This window comes from Pyxicephalus adspersus, chromosome 1 (assembly GCF_032062135.1).
Source record: "Pyxicephalus adspersus chromosome 1, UCB_Pads_2.0, whole genome shotgun sequence".
Lineage (NCBI taxonomy): Eukaryota > Metazoa > Chordata > Amphibia > Anura > Pyxicephalidae > Pyxicephalus > Pyxicephalus adspersus.
In genome coordinates, this window is record NC_092858.1 from 17,491,840 (window position 1) to 17,510,574 (window position 18,735).

At 39.9% G+C, this 18,735-nt stretch overlaps 1 protein-coding gene across 5 annotated transcripts in view; it reads left to right on the plus strand.

Moving 5' to 3' along the window:
• Positions 1 to 18,735, plus strand: part of YAP1 (Yes1 associated transcriptional regulator) — a 41,686-nt gene that overhangs the window by 14,062 nt on the left and 8,889 nt on the right. For 3 of the 5 annotated variants that reach the window (XM_072402933.1, XM_072402946.1, XM_072402936.1), the window contains exons 3-4: positions 12,911 to 13,023; positions 16,047 to 16,160. In XM_072402933.1, the coding sequence (XP_072259034.1) occupies positions 12,911 to 13,023; positions 16,047 to 16,160 (227 nt within the window). The remainder of the gene's footprint in view (positions 1 to 12,910; positions 13,024 to 16,046; positions 16,161 to 18,735) is intronic. The other 2 variants (XM_072402953.1, XM_072402960.1) reach the window with 1 other exon arrangement.

An 18,735-nucleotide genomic window follows, 5' to 3' on the forward strand; every position in this document is an offset into this window, starting at 1 on the left:
TTTTTTTTTAACATTCTGGATTCTGATTATGAGTCAGAATTATTTATGATTTCCCTTTCTAGAAAATCTCTACTTAGGCTGATCTTTGACTAAAATAGCCAAATACTTGAAATAGTGTGGCGTAGTTTTAAAAAGTCTAACTTTCCTGTGAAACGCCTGATGATCTGTAGGTCCCCATGGCTTTCTTGGGAATGGTCCTATCCTCCAGGGAAGGATTTACAGATGCACAGATAAGTGTGTGCAGAGGACTTGTATCCTGTTGCTAATTAAGCTTTGAGGGTCACACAATGCAAGCTTTCTTTTATTTGATGACTTGCAGGTTACTTTGGCTGCCATGAGCCAGGACTGAACGTTTTAAACAATGCAGTTCTCCTTCAGCTTTCTGCCCAACGTAAAGATTGTAGAACAGTGAAAGATAATGGCTTGTGTTGATATCACAAGTATTTGTGTTTGTTTATAACTGCAGTCATTCAGAGGACAGATACAAATGTTGTCAGTACGGTTACATCATGTGATTGTGCCAAGACTGGCCGACACCAAGGTGTCACATCCATTGCAACTGTAAACTGGTTTTATATGGATGCCTCAAACTGTAAAGATGACACAGACTGATGGTATTTTCTGTGTTCTAAACAAATGCAGAAAGGGAACCTTTAGAAAACTTTGGTCCAGTTTGCACAGGAAAAAAAATCCTGCTTTATGGCAATCTGATCACGAAGCTTCAAAGCAGTTGTATACATAAATATAAGTATTGCAGATACATTATCTTATATAGAAATTGAGGATGCATTGCATTAAATTTAAGGTCAGGATCTGTATCTAAGCTGTGAGGGTGTATGCTGTTGTATTTTATTTGGGTGTTGTTGTAGTATACCAGTCTACCCCATTCCCTATTGTCTGTAATCCGGGGATCCTGAAGTGTACCTTCTGGTGATATTGGAACACAAGGTTCTTTCTTTTCTTCTTACCTTTTACCTGATAAGGCTTTTTAATTACATTTTGCATCTATTAAGTCACTAGCTTATGCTGTATTTGTCAGCGTAATCCATGTCATCAGCCCATCAATTTCACCTTTGGAGCTGCAGAACACTAAACCTCCAATGAACAAAGCCCTGGCTTCTGGTGGCTTTTTGTTTTGGCTTTACACTGTGGGTGCATGTGCTATATATTGGGGAGCTTGGCTCTGTGTGTGGCAGTGCTGCATACAGAGTCAGCCACCAGGCACAGTGGGTCTGATTTATTAAAGCTTTCCAAAGCTGGCGAGGATACGCTTTCATCAGTGAAGCTGGGTGATCCAGCAAACCTGTAATGCAGTGGTCCCCAACCATTTGGAGCTCACGGACCACTAAATCTGTGGACTCCGGACTCCGCATGTACGGGGAACCATGTGTCATTTAAAGGGGAAGAATCTTCTCCTTGAGTAACGTCATGATGCCAGAACCCTCTTACTCTCCCATCGCATGTCGGATCCTGCAATGCATATTCTCCTGAGCCACCGACCACTGCTGGTCTCTGTGCTCTCGCGGCCTAGCTGTCAGATGGCCGGCCCACCTGACCAGGGGTTGGGGTCCCCTGGTGTAATGGATCTGGTCCAGCAAATGACTTTGAAGAAATCTATTCCAGGGTTTGCTGGATCACCCAGCTTCACTGATCAAAGTGTATCCTCTTTTCCAGCCTTGGGGAGCTTTAATAAATCAGACCCAATGTAACATGTAGTAGTTACAGCATCGGTGGTCATTCAATGGCCAGATAGAATTGCCATCCTCTCGAAAGTCTGCTGTGGAGTTAGCGACAAAGATGGCGGCTTTCTCTGATGCATCACTGACCAGAGCTGGACCTGTCCCCTTTGCAGGGTGGCTGCTCATTAGTAAGTCTGCAAAAATCAGCAAGTATGCTATGCTGTTCATACTCGCTGATGAAGGCAGAAGCTCACCACAGAGTATAGTTGCATTTAATTTTAATGGCTAGTAGACAAGTGATTCAGACATCCTTTTGCCCGGGGCTGCCCTATCTGATGACTGTACCATTGCAACTCTTTGATGCAGTTATCTTTTTTTTAAATTCTAAAATAACATATCACAGCACAGCTTGGCATTGAGACATAACCTCCAAAGGCCACTTATCTCCCACATGTGTTTATCCCAAAGTGTGATTCAGTTCTGAGTCATAGCAATGCCCGTCATGTGCTCCTGGAACCTTTGCTGGCAGTTCATTGGAGGCTGCCTGTGTCCTCTTTGCATTGATTCCTGTATCTAAATTAGCCCAATCAGTTATTACATCAATTACAATGATTTATTTTAAAACCGAACACCAGTCTGATGTGGAAGTTTTTTTTAGGAGCACAGCCCACCTACCCAGTGGCTCAGTTGTGGACTCTGTTGTAGCTGTACAGCTGGCTGTATTTCACACGAAATCCAATATATTTAATTATGGCCCCGAAAAATTGCTGGAATGAAATCTATGTCGTCCCTTGTTCTGATCTCCAGTGTCTATTATTACTAGTCCTAAAATAAGGTACGTAATAAAAACTGGTTTTATTGACTTACTGAGGGAGTAACCTGGGAAAGCAAAAAAAAACCTTAGGAAACTTCAGCTTTACCACCAAATGTTGTCCATCTTTTAACGACATATTGCACTGAAATCAAAGCATTCACCCCTTTTTTAATTTTATCTTGTATTTAGAATATTTGGTTTTTTAGGCAATATGCCAGGAAATTTCCTTTTTTTTTTTTTTTTTTTGAGCTCTCATTAACTCGGTGATACAACTTTGAAGTTAGTTTTTCCCACTACCTGCTCTGTCTGTGACCACATCTATAAGTGTCTTCATGCTGCGTTGCCACACACAAATAAAAGTTGGCGTTTGTGCTGTGTAAGCTGATTGGCATGAAGGGAAGGGTCTCGAATGTGAGTCACCGTATCGGTGCTGTTGCTTAGCAATACAGAAAGCATGCAGGGGTGTGGTAGGGGTATGGTGTTTCTAAAAAGTGCTGTTATCTCATAAATCACCCTCCTTATACCATGTGAGCACAGCAGGTGTAGGCCAACTAATATGAGTATTTCACATCTCCGTTGGCAAGCAAAGATGTTACTTTTTTTTGGGTGTTTTATATCTTGTTGAGAGTTCCCTCTAAAGTACCATTTGTATACTACATAAATGCAGGAAAGCTTTAAAAAAAAATAACCATAAGCAGCTGGTTTCTGGATTGGGGATGAGTTTTTGTTGGATCCGCCTGCTGGCAATTGCCAATCTCATGTCACGGGCCTTTTATCTGCCCAATAACTCGCACCTCTGTTCTTTAGCTTGTAGCCATGTATCTCTTGACAATGCAGCAGCCTTCAATTAGACCCTGCAGTGTAATTTAGGTGTCTTGGCAGAGATCTGTTAGACAGTTGACCTCTCCTTCCACTCCCCATTTCCCTTTTGTTCTTGCCCTGAAAGAAAACAGTCTCCTTTGGGCCATTTGTGTGCAGGATAAATAGTAAACAGTAATAGCCCTTCTTTTCCCATCAAAGGAAAGCTTAAGCCACTGCAGGGTCACAAAGGTGAACTTTTAATCTGGTTTGATAATGTGGTGTTGATGGACACTCAGTGACTTGAATTGCTGAAATAATCTCTGCAGTCAGCTCACTCTTCCCCCAACATGGTATACAGGGCTGGAAAAGTAAATTCTAAAAATATAAGCTGATTTACCATGTTCGCTTAGGTTGTATATTAAGATAGAGGTTTGTACGGACTAGTATACTTCCGGTACTGCTAAATTTTGGATTTGTTCCCATTAGTCATTATCTATATGTGATTACATATCTTCCACTATGTGTACTTTGAGATCTCAAGCTTCCTTTCTAAAATCCAAAATAATATGACAGACAGGAAAAAGTAATAAACCATGTGACTGAAAACAGCCAATGTGTATGCCTAAGGCTGCGTACACACATTCAGTAATTGTACAGAGAGTGCGCAGCCGGGTGCTGCTAAGACGTTCTCCCCCGCTCCCTTCATAGAGCACAATGGTGCTGCATGTACAGTGCTCGTTTATGCGTCCTTCAGTCTTTTGTCGTTGGAAAGGATAGCAAAAGATCCCAAAAAATCCTTACCAACGACAAAAGACTGAACGATGCATACACGAGGGTTGTACATACAGTACACACTTTAATTACGATCGTTCGCCATTCATGGATCCTCCAGGACAGGTCCATGAACAAGCATTGTGCACACGCCAGATTCTCGTCCGATATCAGCGCTGAGGTGATGATCTAACAAGAATTATCTGATGTGTATGTATCCTAACACCCATTTATACACGTACTGGTGTGCCACTTTTCCAAAAAATACTAAAGTTACATGAAGGGAAAAGGTATTTTAATAGTATAACATGCAACAATGCTACCTCCTTTATAATACTAGACAAAATCCTGCAACACTGGTGGTGGGATATTATATAGGAATACATATAGTTTAAAATGGTATAACAGAATCCATAAAATTGATGTACAGCTAATTTTGTAATAGTCTACAACAATAAAAATACTAAACAATTTACAAAACATTCTTGAATATATGGGTTCTGATGTCGGAATATTGGATAGACTGCAATTTAAACCCTTCAGTAGTTCTTTTCATATGCAAGCCCAATGCGTAAAACTACTGTAGGTTTTATTTTCTGGAAAAGGCTTCTTTGAGCCTTTTGACCTGGAGTCGGTACGCAAATACGGACTTTCCTGTTTTGTGTCATGTTCCTCAATTATTATTTGTAAAAGCCACACAACTGGCCTTTTTAAAGATGTTCAGCAGGTTTGAGATCATATCTAAAATGCAATGTAAAAATCTTTGTGAGTAGTCATCACGGAGACATGGGCGATTTTTTTTTACTTCCAGTGCCATATCTGATCAGCAGAAAGTACATCTGCAACCAGTGAATTGTAAATCCCTTTTAGTTTTTTTTTTTTTCTGATTTGGATAAAAATTGTCCACCATCACTAATTCAGTGTTCAACCCAGAAATTTTCATAAGCAGGGTGGGAAGAAATTGTAGGCGGGTGGCAGACTCAATATTGTGACCCAACTTTTCAGTAACCACCCATAAACAGCCGGCTAAAAGGGGCGTTGGCCATCATATCACCCCCTTCAGAAACTTTTTCCTATAAGTACTTTGCAGATGCTAGGTCACCTTTGCTGCTTTATAGACTTGTAGAAAGCAGTGACTGCTGCTTTGGGACTTGGCTGCAAAATAATTGAGGAAATATAAATTTAATATCAAATATAACTACTCAAATTTACAGTAAAGGTTTTTATCACTTTGTAAAATAATTGTTCAAACGTCCCACTGATCACACAGCAGGGATTTGTACTTCCCTTAAGCACTTGAGTCTCCTAATTAAAATCCCCATTGCCTCAGGCAGTGCTGAGGTTTAGGGTTCCATACTTATTAAACACGCCTGATTTCTTTGCATAATTGGTTCACCCTATATGTGGTCCCTGGTGCTTGACATGTTTTAATTTTTTGTATGTTTGCTTTTTTTTTCACAATAAAATCACCATTATAGTTTTAAAGGTATACTGTCCTGTCTAAAATGAAAATTGAACCTTGAGATACATGCAGAGAACACAGCCTTATGTCATTGTTTCCAATTTTCTACCCAGAATGTAACCACCTTCCTCTGCCCCTGTTGTCATCAATCTGACAATCCTGGAATGCGTGTTGTGGTGTGTTTCTATTCTGCAGGTGATTGCATTGGAATTTACAAGGTTCAAATAGGGTATATGTTCTGATTTGCCAGTCATTTAAAGCGTAAAGGGTGCAATATAATTGCTCGCTGTCAGAAATTTCTGTTCCCCCCTCAGCCCCCTTTACCTGGGTGCACTTTTCAGTAATCTTCTGGCTGTTGGGTGGTTACTGAAAAGTTTGCTCCCCATACAGGGGCACTAGATAGTTGGGCATGATAAAAAGACGATGAAAAAATTGGACATGCCGTGGGCATTATAAATTTGGAACAAAGTATAGGGGGTGGTAGAATACTATATGGGCTATTGGCATTAACTGGAAACACTGTCACTTGTTGCCCTGCTCACTTTTTGCCCACGCGCCTACTAGAGCCTATTTCCACCCGACTAAAACAAAAATTCTGGGAACACTGGAAATGTTGGTACTGGCTCCATAGCAAGGCTGGTATTCAAATTTGAGCTGGTGTGTTTCTGGATCACTAGAAAAGTGAGAAAAGGGGTTGGATTTACTATTGGAATTACTTTAGTGCCTCAATTTTAATGGTGGGAACAACCTAAAATCTGCTTAGGAATTCCAAAACAAGCTTGCAGTGGAATGGGATGCATGTCAAATTCAGTTATTGTACCATATGGAGTCTAGTTGCAGTAGGGACCTCTCTTGTATATATCTGTAAAGACAAGGACTAGTTTCATATTTGCTTGTGAAAACTCCATGGTATGGACGGTATGATGGCCACCTATTTAGAATCAATCCCTGACTCCCTTATTTTTTTTAGCTATGCTGAAAAGTAAAGCCTCTTTCGATGGGTAGCCTGCAATTTTATTTCACCTAGGTTTTTTTTTTTTTTTTTTTTTTTCCTAAAAAAAAAAAAAAAGAAAAAAGAAAAAAAGTGCTGCATTGTCTGCCTAGCAAAGCTTTATCCATCCAGCGTTAAAATGCTGGGGCAGCAAAGATGGGAGTGACGCTCAATGAGGCAGCTTGGCAGTTGGGATTTATATGCCACTGACAAATCCCACATTATTGTGTTGGGGATATTTACAGTGTCACATGCAATGGGCTACTCAAGTTTGTAAAAACCTCCATGCTTAATTGACTCAACACATAATGTACCATTGTTCGTTTAATCCCAGCAAAAGGCTGACATCCCAAGAATCGCAAAAGCTGAGCAGTCTGAAAACAAAGTTTCCTCTGCTCCCCGGCGGTATAAACATGTTTTATGAAAATTCACAATCTAAAGCTACATACGATGAAGTTTTTTTACACAAAATTGTTTGTGACTGCCTTGACTAAAACTCCTTTGGGGTTTTTCCATGCCAGAGTGTTATAGATTTGTTATGGGGAGGATGCAGAGGTGCATTCTCCGCTCATCATCCCCTTTCCTTCTATATAGATCAGACGTTCTATTAGTTGCTTAAATTCAAAAATTCAGAAGGCAGGCAACAGGATAATGATTGCTACCAGCTACTTAATGTCATGCTTGGCTCTGCCTTAATAAAGAAAAAGATTCCTGTTTTTTACCATTTTTTTATAATTGCAATATTTCACAATTCCTGCTTGCAGTCATCAGTTTGTATAGGTTTAAAAAAAAATGACCATAAACTAATGGACTCCTCCTTTTTAAATACACCCTGCAATCTTCATGCATGCCGGCTGTCAGGCAGGAGTCATAGGCAAAGTTGCTGCACACCCATCATAAAAAGATGGTGAACAAGGATGTTAATAACCATACCGTAAACGAGTACAAATGGTAGATTCATTAAATCGTCTAGTACATGCTTCAGATTTCAAAGCGATGGTAGTCTTTTCATCTGTATTTGTCTTCATGGTGCAAACCTTTTGGAAACCGGAAATGGAACATCTGTTTAATGTACGTGTTTCTCAGTATATAATTGAATCTATGTAGGAATGTGTGTAATATGTATGGCTCTAAAACCTGCATGGATTGGGTAATTTGTATTACATGTGGCTACTGGCACTCAAACTCAGCTACCATGGGCCTTTGCTAAAAATGGTAAAAATACTACTTTATTGGCTGGCCTGAACATTTTTAGCGATCTTAATAAAAATCGAAGTCCAATCGAAGGTCGAATTTACCACCACCCTGCATGCACAGGGTTTCAATTTTAATGGTCCTGATTTATTAAAGTCTCCAAGGCTGGAGAGAATACACTTTTGTCAGTGAAGCTGGGTAATCCAGCAAACCTGTAATGGATTTCCTAAAAGTCAAGCTTTTGTTAGCAAATGTTTTCAATCCTGGACCAGATCCATTCCAGATTTGCTGGATCACCCAGCTTCACTGTTGAAAGTGTATTCTCTCCAGCCTTGGAGAACTTTATTAAATCAGGGCCAATGTGTGAATGTGCAGAGCATATTTGCACATTGTGGAAAAAAAGGTGCCATAACTGTTTCTTCCTTGCAAATTCTTTTTTGAGTTCTGGGTCTTATGGCAAAAAAAAGGTGCCATAACTGTTTCTTTTTGCCCACTTTTGTTGGATTTTGTGTCTAGCTTTGGAGGAGATGACTTTGGCACATGGGATCTACATCACGGCCGTGTACAGAAAAGAAAAAAAAAACGCACTCGTTCACCATTAGAATGTTCTTTGACTGAGGATAAGACACACAATGCTCTTCAATGCGAGACTTTAGTCTCTACTTAGAAAAGTGTGTGTTTATAGAAGGCATTCATATTCTCAATACTGATTTTGAACATGAGTCCTCTTGGTGGAAAGATCATAAAAAGTTTTTCCGTTTAAATTTTCTTCCTGACATTATCACATAGCTTGGTATCTGGAGGTGTTTCATTTATCCAACGATAACAATAGAGGTTGACCCTTTCTCATTGAAACAGATGAGTGTCTTGTATGACCCTATTAATGTACAAATTGGTCCTCAATGTGGCATCTTCCGTAACTGTACACCATTGCAGCTCCCTAAGGTTTAAAGTCCTGGAGATCCTCTGACCTGCATGGGAACCATCCATTGGCACAGAAATTGGGCATCAAGGCTTTCCAGGCTGGTCTCCACAACCTTCACATGGGGGGCCTCTTAAAAGGAGAGCTGTTCCTCTTGTGTACTAATAGCAGGGAGGGCCGTGCTGGCTTTGTTCAGCAGAGTAGAAAAGAAAAGCAACAAAGAGCAAATGGTTTGCTTCATGTAAGCAATTGCTGAGTCAGAGCCTCTGGGGACCACTAGCTCGCTGAGGAGTCTGTGCTGGAATGACCAACAACATGTGGCATTCTCTGCTCGCTCCAGGACTGCCGTCATAACATCCATTGTAATGGTGATGTAATGGAGTGCTAGTAGCCTCATGCACTACAGTGCTGCGTACGTATGTGTAACTATTACGTATGTCTTGTATACACATGAACATGGTGTGTTAATGATCATAATTCTTCTCAAAGCGGACTTTGACATATTAAGCAGAACTTGCTTTTTTTATTTCAGAGTACCTTCATCAAAAAAGTTTATACGTTTTTAAATGTTCTTGGCATACACGGTGACTGCACAATCCTTTTATGGTGAGATCCAAAAGAATGCTTAGTATATTTATAGGCAAAACTCCCCTTATTCCTGTTTTGGTGACAATGATCACAAGTGGAAGTGAATGGGCTCTGAGACATTTAACTGGATCATACACTAGTCTTTTCCCTGCAGCCCTTTGCTCCTCCTAAACAAAAAATACACCTTGTATAACTGTAAGTTGCACAATATACCTACCTTGGGTTTTTCTTTCTCCATGAAAATAACTTGTATCTACTATTTTCGCTCCAGTAGGTGGTGCTGTAAAAAATGTTCCTCTTTATACTAGGTTATGCTTTACTACTTTGCTGAAAAAAGGACTTTTTACTGAGCTTAAAAGCTTATATTGAAACCACAGTGTAAGCAATGTGCACATGTCAAGATTTCTTTTGCTGGAAACTTTTCATATCATCCTTATTGGTAGTAGAACAATTATCGCTGTACACACAGCATTTTCTATCCCTGATCAGCACAGATTGGCAGATTTTCACCGGAGCTGATTGCAGTTGTCCGTGTTGTCCAGCTAGCTTGTATGCATAGCCTTGGTCAATATAAGAAGCGATGCATCCACCTCCCTCATGCTATACAAGTAGTCGCGAGGTTACATACGAGATAGGGACTGTAGGTTTGTTCTTAAGTTAAATTTGTATGTAAGTTGGAACCGGTACGTTATTTTAATAAATGCAACTAGGACAACATATTATTGGGCAGCGTGGTGTCAGTTACTGTATAAAATCCTCACTGTGAGTAAATCACAAAAAAAAAAAACTTTACGGAGCCTAGACATTCATTAACTTCTAGGGCAAGCTGTGCTTTGATATGCAAAAAGAAACAACTGCAGAGTTTGTCTTGGTCAATAAGAAGTTACAAGAGTTTACAAAACAGCAAAAGACTTCTGCAAGGTATGCAAACCGCTCCACTCCCCCCATCAAGCAGAGAAGCCCTGTTCGTATCTAGAAGTCGCCTGTATGTTGGATGTCCTTAACTCGTGGACTACCTGTACTGTACGGCTTCCTGCAGAGTCCACATTGGAGAAGTGGCAGCCTGAAAGGATATCTTAAATACGCATAAGGAGTACCTGTGGACCTGTCTGATCATTACTCTATGAATACCCTTTACTAAACCATTTGAGAGACACTACTGTACAATTTTAGAAACCAGGCTGGAAAATAATTTGAAGATAAACCTTTTCCCAGAAGAACTTGAGGTTCATCAGTTCTTTTGCGAAATGGAAATCTGTTAACCTAGTCACGTACTGGGACACGTTACGTCATGGACCACGTGTTCTGCATGGGAGTGATTTTAGTTTTCATATGAAGGCCTGCCTGTGCTTTGTACCAAACAGAACATAAAGCTGCTGTGGAGAAGCAATTCTAAAAGCCTTTAATCCTAAACACTCCATAGCCGGTGGTGTCGGTTTGTGAGCACACTGACTCATTCTAGGCCAGTGTTTGCTCCCTATGTGTCCACAGAGTCGCTTTGTCCCACAAGTGAGGACAGGGATAAGGAAGCTTTTGTTTACCAAGTCAATATTAGAGGTTTTTTATAGTATACCTTTAAAAGTAGATGCGTTGCTCACCCGTCCTCAACAAGGAAGCTATTTTAGGTGACCAGGCCTGTGATTCATAGTTCCATAATTCTATACTTTTTAGATGATCTGCTTTGCGTAATCTTGTCTGTCATTGCAGTCAGTATATTTTGGACTACTGTTGTTCTTCCCCAGTATAAGGGAGCTCTCCAACTTAAGTACCTGGAGGCTCTGGATGGGCTGGTGGGCCCTTCGGCTTGAGTTGTTGATCTGAATAGGAGTTTTGATTTGGCAGCAGACTATAGTGCAGTTTCGGCAAGTCATTCTGGCACAAATATGCCCCGGCCGCAGAAACATGCCAAGTACATTGCTTTTGGAGGGGTGAAGGGTTTGCAATTCTGCTTCTTCTGTGATGGCATCATTGTGTGTGGGCTCCCAAGTCTGCCCAGTTGGCAGGATCTGTTTTTCAGGACAGTCCTTACATTACCAAGTTTATCTGTCTGTGGTTGCTTCTATATTTCTATTTGCTCGGAAGAGTTAACAACATTTCTGTGGTTGAGGTGCTTCTAATTTCGTGAGTGATAAATATTTGAATCCATGAACTGTGCAGGCTATGGGCTGTGGGAGGTAGCACTGGCTGGTACCTAATCTCCTAAATATGGCATGGATTCTAATTTAAAGCTGTGTGTGAGATTTTTACTAATGCAGTTTGATTTTGTACTGCTTAGAAACATTCAAACTAAAATGAGAGCCAGTTTACGCTCTCTCTGTTCTTACTGGATTCTGGTTTCTAAAATCGTCCTGTCAGATGTGCAAACCATCTCCTGTCATAGGAAGCATTAGTGGCAATTGTGGAGGCTTTCTTCACACCACAATTGGTGACACGTGTCCTTGCTGGGGTAAATTGTGTCCAAACCCCCCCTAAAAAATGTCCAATAACAATGTAATATTGCAGCTTACCGGTCACTAGACGTGGTGATCCGTCTTGCACACTTTCTGTAAATTTCATTGACATTAATTGCTTTATTGGATAAGTTAAAACAAAAAAGAAACAGAATAACAAAAATTTTTGCTTGGTATATATAAATGAAGTTTGTGCTTTTCTGTATAAAAGCTACACAGACAATATTTTTTTAGTTTTCAATTAATTAGTAAATCTCGGCAACAGTAGGAACAAACTACCGTACACTTTTCATTTTAAAGAAAGGGTTGGTGGGAAGAACGGGAGGCACCTTGCTGCATCCTTCTCCAAAGAAAATTGCAGTGGTCCTTGTCTGTAGGTCGTATAGTGATCCCGTAGGGGTAAGGCATTACTGAGCAAAACTGGGGGACCTCTGTACATACACTAGATTTGTCACCAGAGATCACAAACCTTAATCTTGGTCAACAAAAATCTAGCTTCGGTACACAGCTTTGTACTTGGAGTCTGATCCTATTTACATAAAGTCATTTGTATGCTTAAGTTTGGGCGTTCCCTGAGCTGAAAAGATTACATTTTGCAGGAACAAACTTTGTGTGGGTAGATTGTTGTGCCAGTTTGCTGTAAACATTGACAGTTTTACATTTAATATCATGGTTGCACCTATTACCACCATTCATTTCTAACACAACTCCATCGTCCGGTGAAAGAAAAGCAATGTTGGGACATTTACCAATTTGGTGCATTAGGTATTAAGTTTGCTCTGTTAAAGGACCCTGGGAGCTGTTTCTTTCGGACCCTTTGGGTTTCTACTAGCGCGTTACCTGCTGGGTGCTTTACCACTGACCATTGTATCACTTCTGCGTCTTGGATTTACATAGTAGTCAGCAGGGATACTACAGTTAGCAGTGGTGCCTTAGTCCTTTTTCCTTCTCCTATGAATAAATATTTTTTTCTCCTATGAATATTTTTCTCCTATGAATAAACTCTTCTTTTGCAGGAGGGGGGTCAACTTCCACGTTCCACTTGGTCCATTTTTGCAACATGCCACCTATTTTAAGGTTATTAGATTGTAACCTGGTAGAGTGATGGATGGGTTCTGCTTTTTGTGTGAACTTGAGTTGTGTTGTGCACACTTCCTCTATATTTACTTTTTCTCACCAAATATACTTGTAATATATTTTGTTAACATGCATCTAATGCCATATTTATTTTCTTTCAGCCATATTGAACAGACCACCACATGGCAAGACCCTCGAAAAGCAATGTTGTCACAGATGAACGTTACTGCTCCAACTAGTCCTGCAGTGCAGCCAAATCTTATGAACCCAACAGGTTTGTATATTGTTATATATTTTTTAAACCATGTGTGGAAACCTGTCAGCATTTACCTACCTGTCCTTAAAAGTACTTGTCCCAGGTTTAGGCGCTTGTGGGTTAAGCTCAAAGTTTGCATTCGCAATTATAAATTTGTTTCCATTTACATCATCTAGAATTCATATTATCCAAATGTTGCCTTGCTTTAGTGTAGTAATACAGAATAAGTGTAGTAATACAAAGGTGCTACCCTCAGGGAATTGATTTACTCGTTCCCCCCCTGAAAGATCCACAGGAACCACTTCCATTCTTTACCAGGAGTCCCGCATGTAATTGGCTGGATTTGTAGCTACCATAATCATTCTTTTAATGCTTCTTATTTACACGTTTTATGTACTTTTCATAATTATGAATAAGTTATCACCCCAGTTAGTTATTGCTTCAAGTGAAAATCTAAATGGGTACAATGGTCCCCCAGCCATCCACCATAGCGGATCATTAGCTAAACCGACTGTGGGTGACTGTGCCTCCCACTCCCAATCTTCCCGTCTTCCCTTTCCATAGGACTGAACAGCGTTGTGTTACATTTCTCATTTGTTCTATTAAATTGACGTGTGTACATTGTCTAAAATGTTACTGCCTATTAAATGAGAATTGGATATAGAGAGGCCATATTGTTCTCTGTAGTAGTTCTCCTTTTGGAAACACTGGAGTATAAAAGCTTGCTAAGAAGGAAAGCATATATGGCCAATAGAGCTGAAACCTACAGGTTGTATTCCAGTCCACACTTCATGCCTTCATAGCATAGCACTGTTAAACATATTCATTTATGGATCACTATGTGCACTCTTAACTTGTAGAATGTAAGCTTAAAAAAAGTTCTGCTTTAACATCGGGATCATGTGATTGAATCGTAATCTGCATCTAGGTGCATAGACAAGGGTCAGAAAAGATAATGCTGTAGTTTACGCCATGGCCGAGAGCCCCACAGAATCCCAGCACTGTGGGAGACATGCAAGTTTGTTTAATAAAGTGAATATCTTCGAGGTTCATGTTGGATTTTACTAGAGAGACGTCTTCATTACCCGTAGCCAGTCACATGGTGTCAGTCGTAAATTCATGTTTGTTGTCCTTTTTTTGAGTTGTCCTATACAGAACTGTTTGCACACATTTATACTTTGCCCAATGTATGTTTATGGTGTAAATCTGTCTCTATGACCTTTGGCATAGAAGAGGTAAAAATTGCTGCTTAAAGTTTTACCCTCGACTTGGTTTTAAATGAAGGCCATCATTTCGAGATTCATTTCTTGCTCTGTGATTTGTCTTGGTTTATTTTCTCCCTTGGATGGTCCTGCACTGCTTCTCCTTTCAGCACTTAATTTCCTGACAGCAGGTTACAAATTTAAGGAAGACTTTGGATTGGTGGTAACCATCTTTAATTACAGTGAGCAATAGAGTATTCAAGTTCTGCTATTTTCATCCTTCACTTTACGCAGATTACAGTATAAAAGGAGACACTTAATAGGTGGAGTCTAACTTTAATTGCAGTGAGAAAATAGTAACATAGGAGCTGTCATTGCTGACTTGACATTTTGCAAGTGCAAATTGTAGGACTGTGATCTTTATCCTTCCATTAGTCCCTGATGCTCCAGATTAAGCATGTTCATATCATGTGGCAGGCTATGCTACTCGTGTGCTTGTACAGAGTTGGTGATGATTTGGGATACTCATCTGCTTTTTCTGGCTTACTTTTTGGGTTGGCAGATGAGGTCCGTCGCAGTCCCCTATGGCTGATCCAATTTAGGAAAGCAATGTAAAGGGCCTGCTAAATGCAACATTTCTTGTTGCGTATAGATACCAGACATCCTCCAACAGGTATTTTTCATACAATCCTGTAAATAAACCAGGGAAGTCGATTGGTTGCTAAGAACGTCAGAATACTTTACCTTTACCACACTTTTCAAACATGAGGCCTGGAGCCATTTTTGAATACCTCTCCCACTCAAACCTGAATCTGCCAGCTGAGGTTTGCTTTTTTTAAATTATAGATCTTGCTTAAAAATTTGCTTTCCAAATATACTACACATGAGTCGTGTTATGCAAAGTTTTGTGTTTTTTATTTTCAGATGCAACACTTTTGTTACATGCTGTCCTATCTTTGTTTTATGACCCCCTCACATCCTACTGATCAGAAAATGTTTTGCTGAATTTGTAAATGGTGGAGGGAAAAATAGGCATTTAGTTTAGGTTCACATTGATGGTTGTGCCGGGTAAACTGGCTTGGATCTCTTCTGTGGTTGTCTGCAGCCTGTATTGGGTGGATCTGCTTGGTACCTCCGACTGCTCTACTGTCTGCACATCCATTACTTTAGTTCTCAACTCTTCCAGCTTCTGGTTGGTGGGAGTGACCTCTTCATTGCCTCTATGTTTTACCGAATTCTCCATGGATTTTGAATTCCCAGTAGGTAACAAGGTGGCATTTGCATACTATAGTTCTTTTCATTGTAGTTCTTTGCAATGCACAAAAGCATGCAAGAATGTGCTGCAAATTGTATGAAAACTTCATAGGGTGTGAAGAAGATTGTCTTCTGTTGGAACTCACTTGGGTAATTCTGCCTAGCTCAGCCAAATCCTGTGGTTACATTGACTAAGCTAATCGAATAGCTAAACCAATCCTCCTTAATGGCTAGCCTTATCAACCAGTAGGGAAGCTTTGGAGAGTGCCCATTGGGGCTTGGGCCATCTTGATTGGACCTGGATGACACCTGTATGGGAGTTCATTCAGTCCCGGCAGCCGTTGGGATGTTGCGTCTTCTATCGTCTCTTTCTACAATTTAGAGAAATAGAGTAGTCGTTTCGTAGTCATAAGCCTTCTATTTTTTTTCTTCTCTGCATACAGTCTATTTGATTGGTCTGCTTTGGTGTGATAGGTTTCCTTTTAGATCACCTTAGTCTTTTTAACCAATGATTTTGCAAACTTAGTCACAGTGCACAAAAGTTTGTGCTGTAGGTTTAAGTTTCTTTGTTTTGTTTTCTTATAGGTCCCTTGCCAGATGGCTGGGAGCAGGCCATTACTCCTGAAGGGGAGATATATTACATAAACCACAAGAACAAGACTACATCATGGCTAGACCCACGGTTAGACCCACGCTTTGGTAAGGATGAATCTGGCTCTTTGGATGGTTTAATGTATAGCTATAGAAATTGTAACTTGCCTTCAGCATTCTTTCAAGTGCATCTATTGCCCAAAGCGTTTTCTTGTGACCTTGTCATTGCTTTCTTTTTTTGTTACATTTTTAAGTTTTAATTTGTTCTTCAAGAAGCCACAGTAAGGTCAGTTTAGATTTTGGATGTTCTTGGCAGTGTTCTTTGAAAGGAGTATGGCTAATAAACCAAACTGATTTTACAAGTGTAAAAATCTTTTACCTGTCTAGAAAAAATATGTGCTGCGGTCTTTTAAAAATAACAATACAAGAAACTTTAAAGTGGAGCGAGTTATACCTCTTTCTGATACACTGACCCTAGATTCTTCTGTAATCCTACTTGGTAATCTAATCTTTGCTGAATAAAAGGTCGATTGTCTACCAGAATGCCAGCGTTTCAGTAACTTCAAATATGAAAGGCATTTGGCTTTGGTGTTTAGGCAGCAAGTGAAGTGGAGTTCCCTTTTATTCTTATTTTTTGTTTGCAATTTATTTTTCTTGCTGCCCAATGACTTCTTTTATCGCCAGTTTGTAAATTGGCCTTTGTTACTGTTTTTGCATATATATTGTATTTTTTTCCTCCCCTTTCAGAATAGGACTAAACTAAGGGGATAGTTAGTTAATGAATCCTTTTTTCTGATATTTTTAAAGCAATTTTCTGGGCTAATGTAAAATTGTGCACATCGGTTTCTAATTCATTAGAAATCTTAATGTTCAGCAACTCATTCTTTACTCTAATGCTGTAATTTTCAGCCCCCACCTACAAAATACCATCTTTGGTCTTTGTTTTTTGTTTTATTCTGTTTTGGCAGCCTGGCAAAGGATTTGCATTGGTTGCAGCATTCTGGAGCTGGTAAACGCTGCACCATCCCGTAATGGGTGCACTCCAGGTGTCTTGGCTTTTCTATTTCAAATGCATTTATCTATTGCCATGTATCCAGGATACAAGCCTTCTACAGATATTCAATGTTCTCCTCATATTTTAGTTGGGTGCACCACCCCACACTTTTCAGTAACCACCTGGCTGTTTTTGGGTGAAGGTTGAAGAGTTGGATCACAATACAGGGCCTTCCACCCACCTACAACTTCTTCCCACTCCGCTTAAAAAAAAAAAAAAAAAAATCTGGGTTGAACACTGCAATGGAAATCAGATGATTGTTGCTGGAAACCATCTTTCATCGTGCCGTTTCCTGTGACAGATAAATAAACTAGTGCTGAACCCAATGCTAAATTCTGCTCAATAGAGAAAGGAAGGGCAGAATGACCGAGTGGTGCCCCACTCACCATAGGAGTGCACAGCAGTCCTTCCCCATTAATTGTTCATCAGTCTGCCATGGCGGCCTGGTGAATGATGCTTTGAGAGCTTGGTACACATTTTAAACTTTCATCTGAGATGTATTGTAACTGTTCATTTCAGACAATTATTATTTGACGTGTACATAGCTCCAAATAGCTTTTTCACCCCTATCAGGCTTACTTATTACCCGATGGACCAGAAATCTTGCATGCAACATGTCACACTGCGCCGGAATGCAAACGAGAGGGAGGTCTTTGATTGGCAGCACTTTCTCTATAAACTTTAGGAATCATTCACAAATGGCATTTCAACAACCCAACTATTTTAATGTGCACTTGGAAATGCTGTCACTTTACCCATTAAGGATAAAGTAACAAAATATCTCTAAAAGTCATCCCTCAACCCACCCCCACATCTGTTGGGATCAATTTTGAGAATAATGAACGGAGTCTAACGCCATGTCAGAGCTTACACATGGTTGATGACCTTGTTTGGGCTGTTTCGCAGTCAGGCTGAGCAATGCATTATGGGAGGAGGTCAAATAGTCTCTTACTTTTAGACGTCACTGTTGTGCCTTTGTAGATGAGTTGGTGCAGCAAATGTGACTTTAAATTGCCTAAGGGTGTGTTTATAGACCATTATTTTGGTTTCTTTATAATGACCAGGTATATTACAATTGTAAAATCTTCTTTAGATGTCAAATTGGCTATTTAGTGGGAGTGTGATTTGTTATAAGTGGGCAAATTATTTACTTGATTACATAACTAGATGGAATTAATCCTTTTAAAGATAATTGGATTGTTATAATTGCGGCCAGCTCCAAGCAATGCAATGGAAACCCCAAACATCTTTATATTTTATGGACAAGGTTGTAAAGATAAAAATGTGATTTTTTCGGACTGTTGCAGGGTCGTTGTACAGATTGTGTTGGAGATCGTCTTCTGTCCCACAGAAGTTGAATTGCTGCATTTAAATAATTTGTTAATGTTTGTTCTTACAGTGAGACTCAGTCAATGGTAAATAATTTGGTCACCTCACAGGAGGAATTCCCTCAAACCTTCCACAGTCCTGTAATTGTCTCTCCTCTTAATTACTATTTGTCATTGTATAAGCATTAATTATCACTTGAGACTGTTTTTCCTCCATTCTTTTGTTTTAGTGCAGAAATGGTTGTTTGCCAAGATCTGGCTAGTTAATTGGGGGTTTTGTTTTGTTTTGGAGACTTTTGTT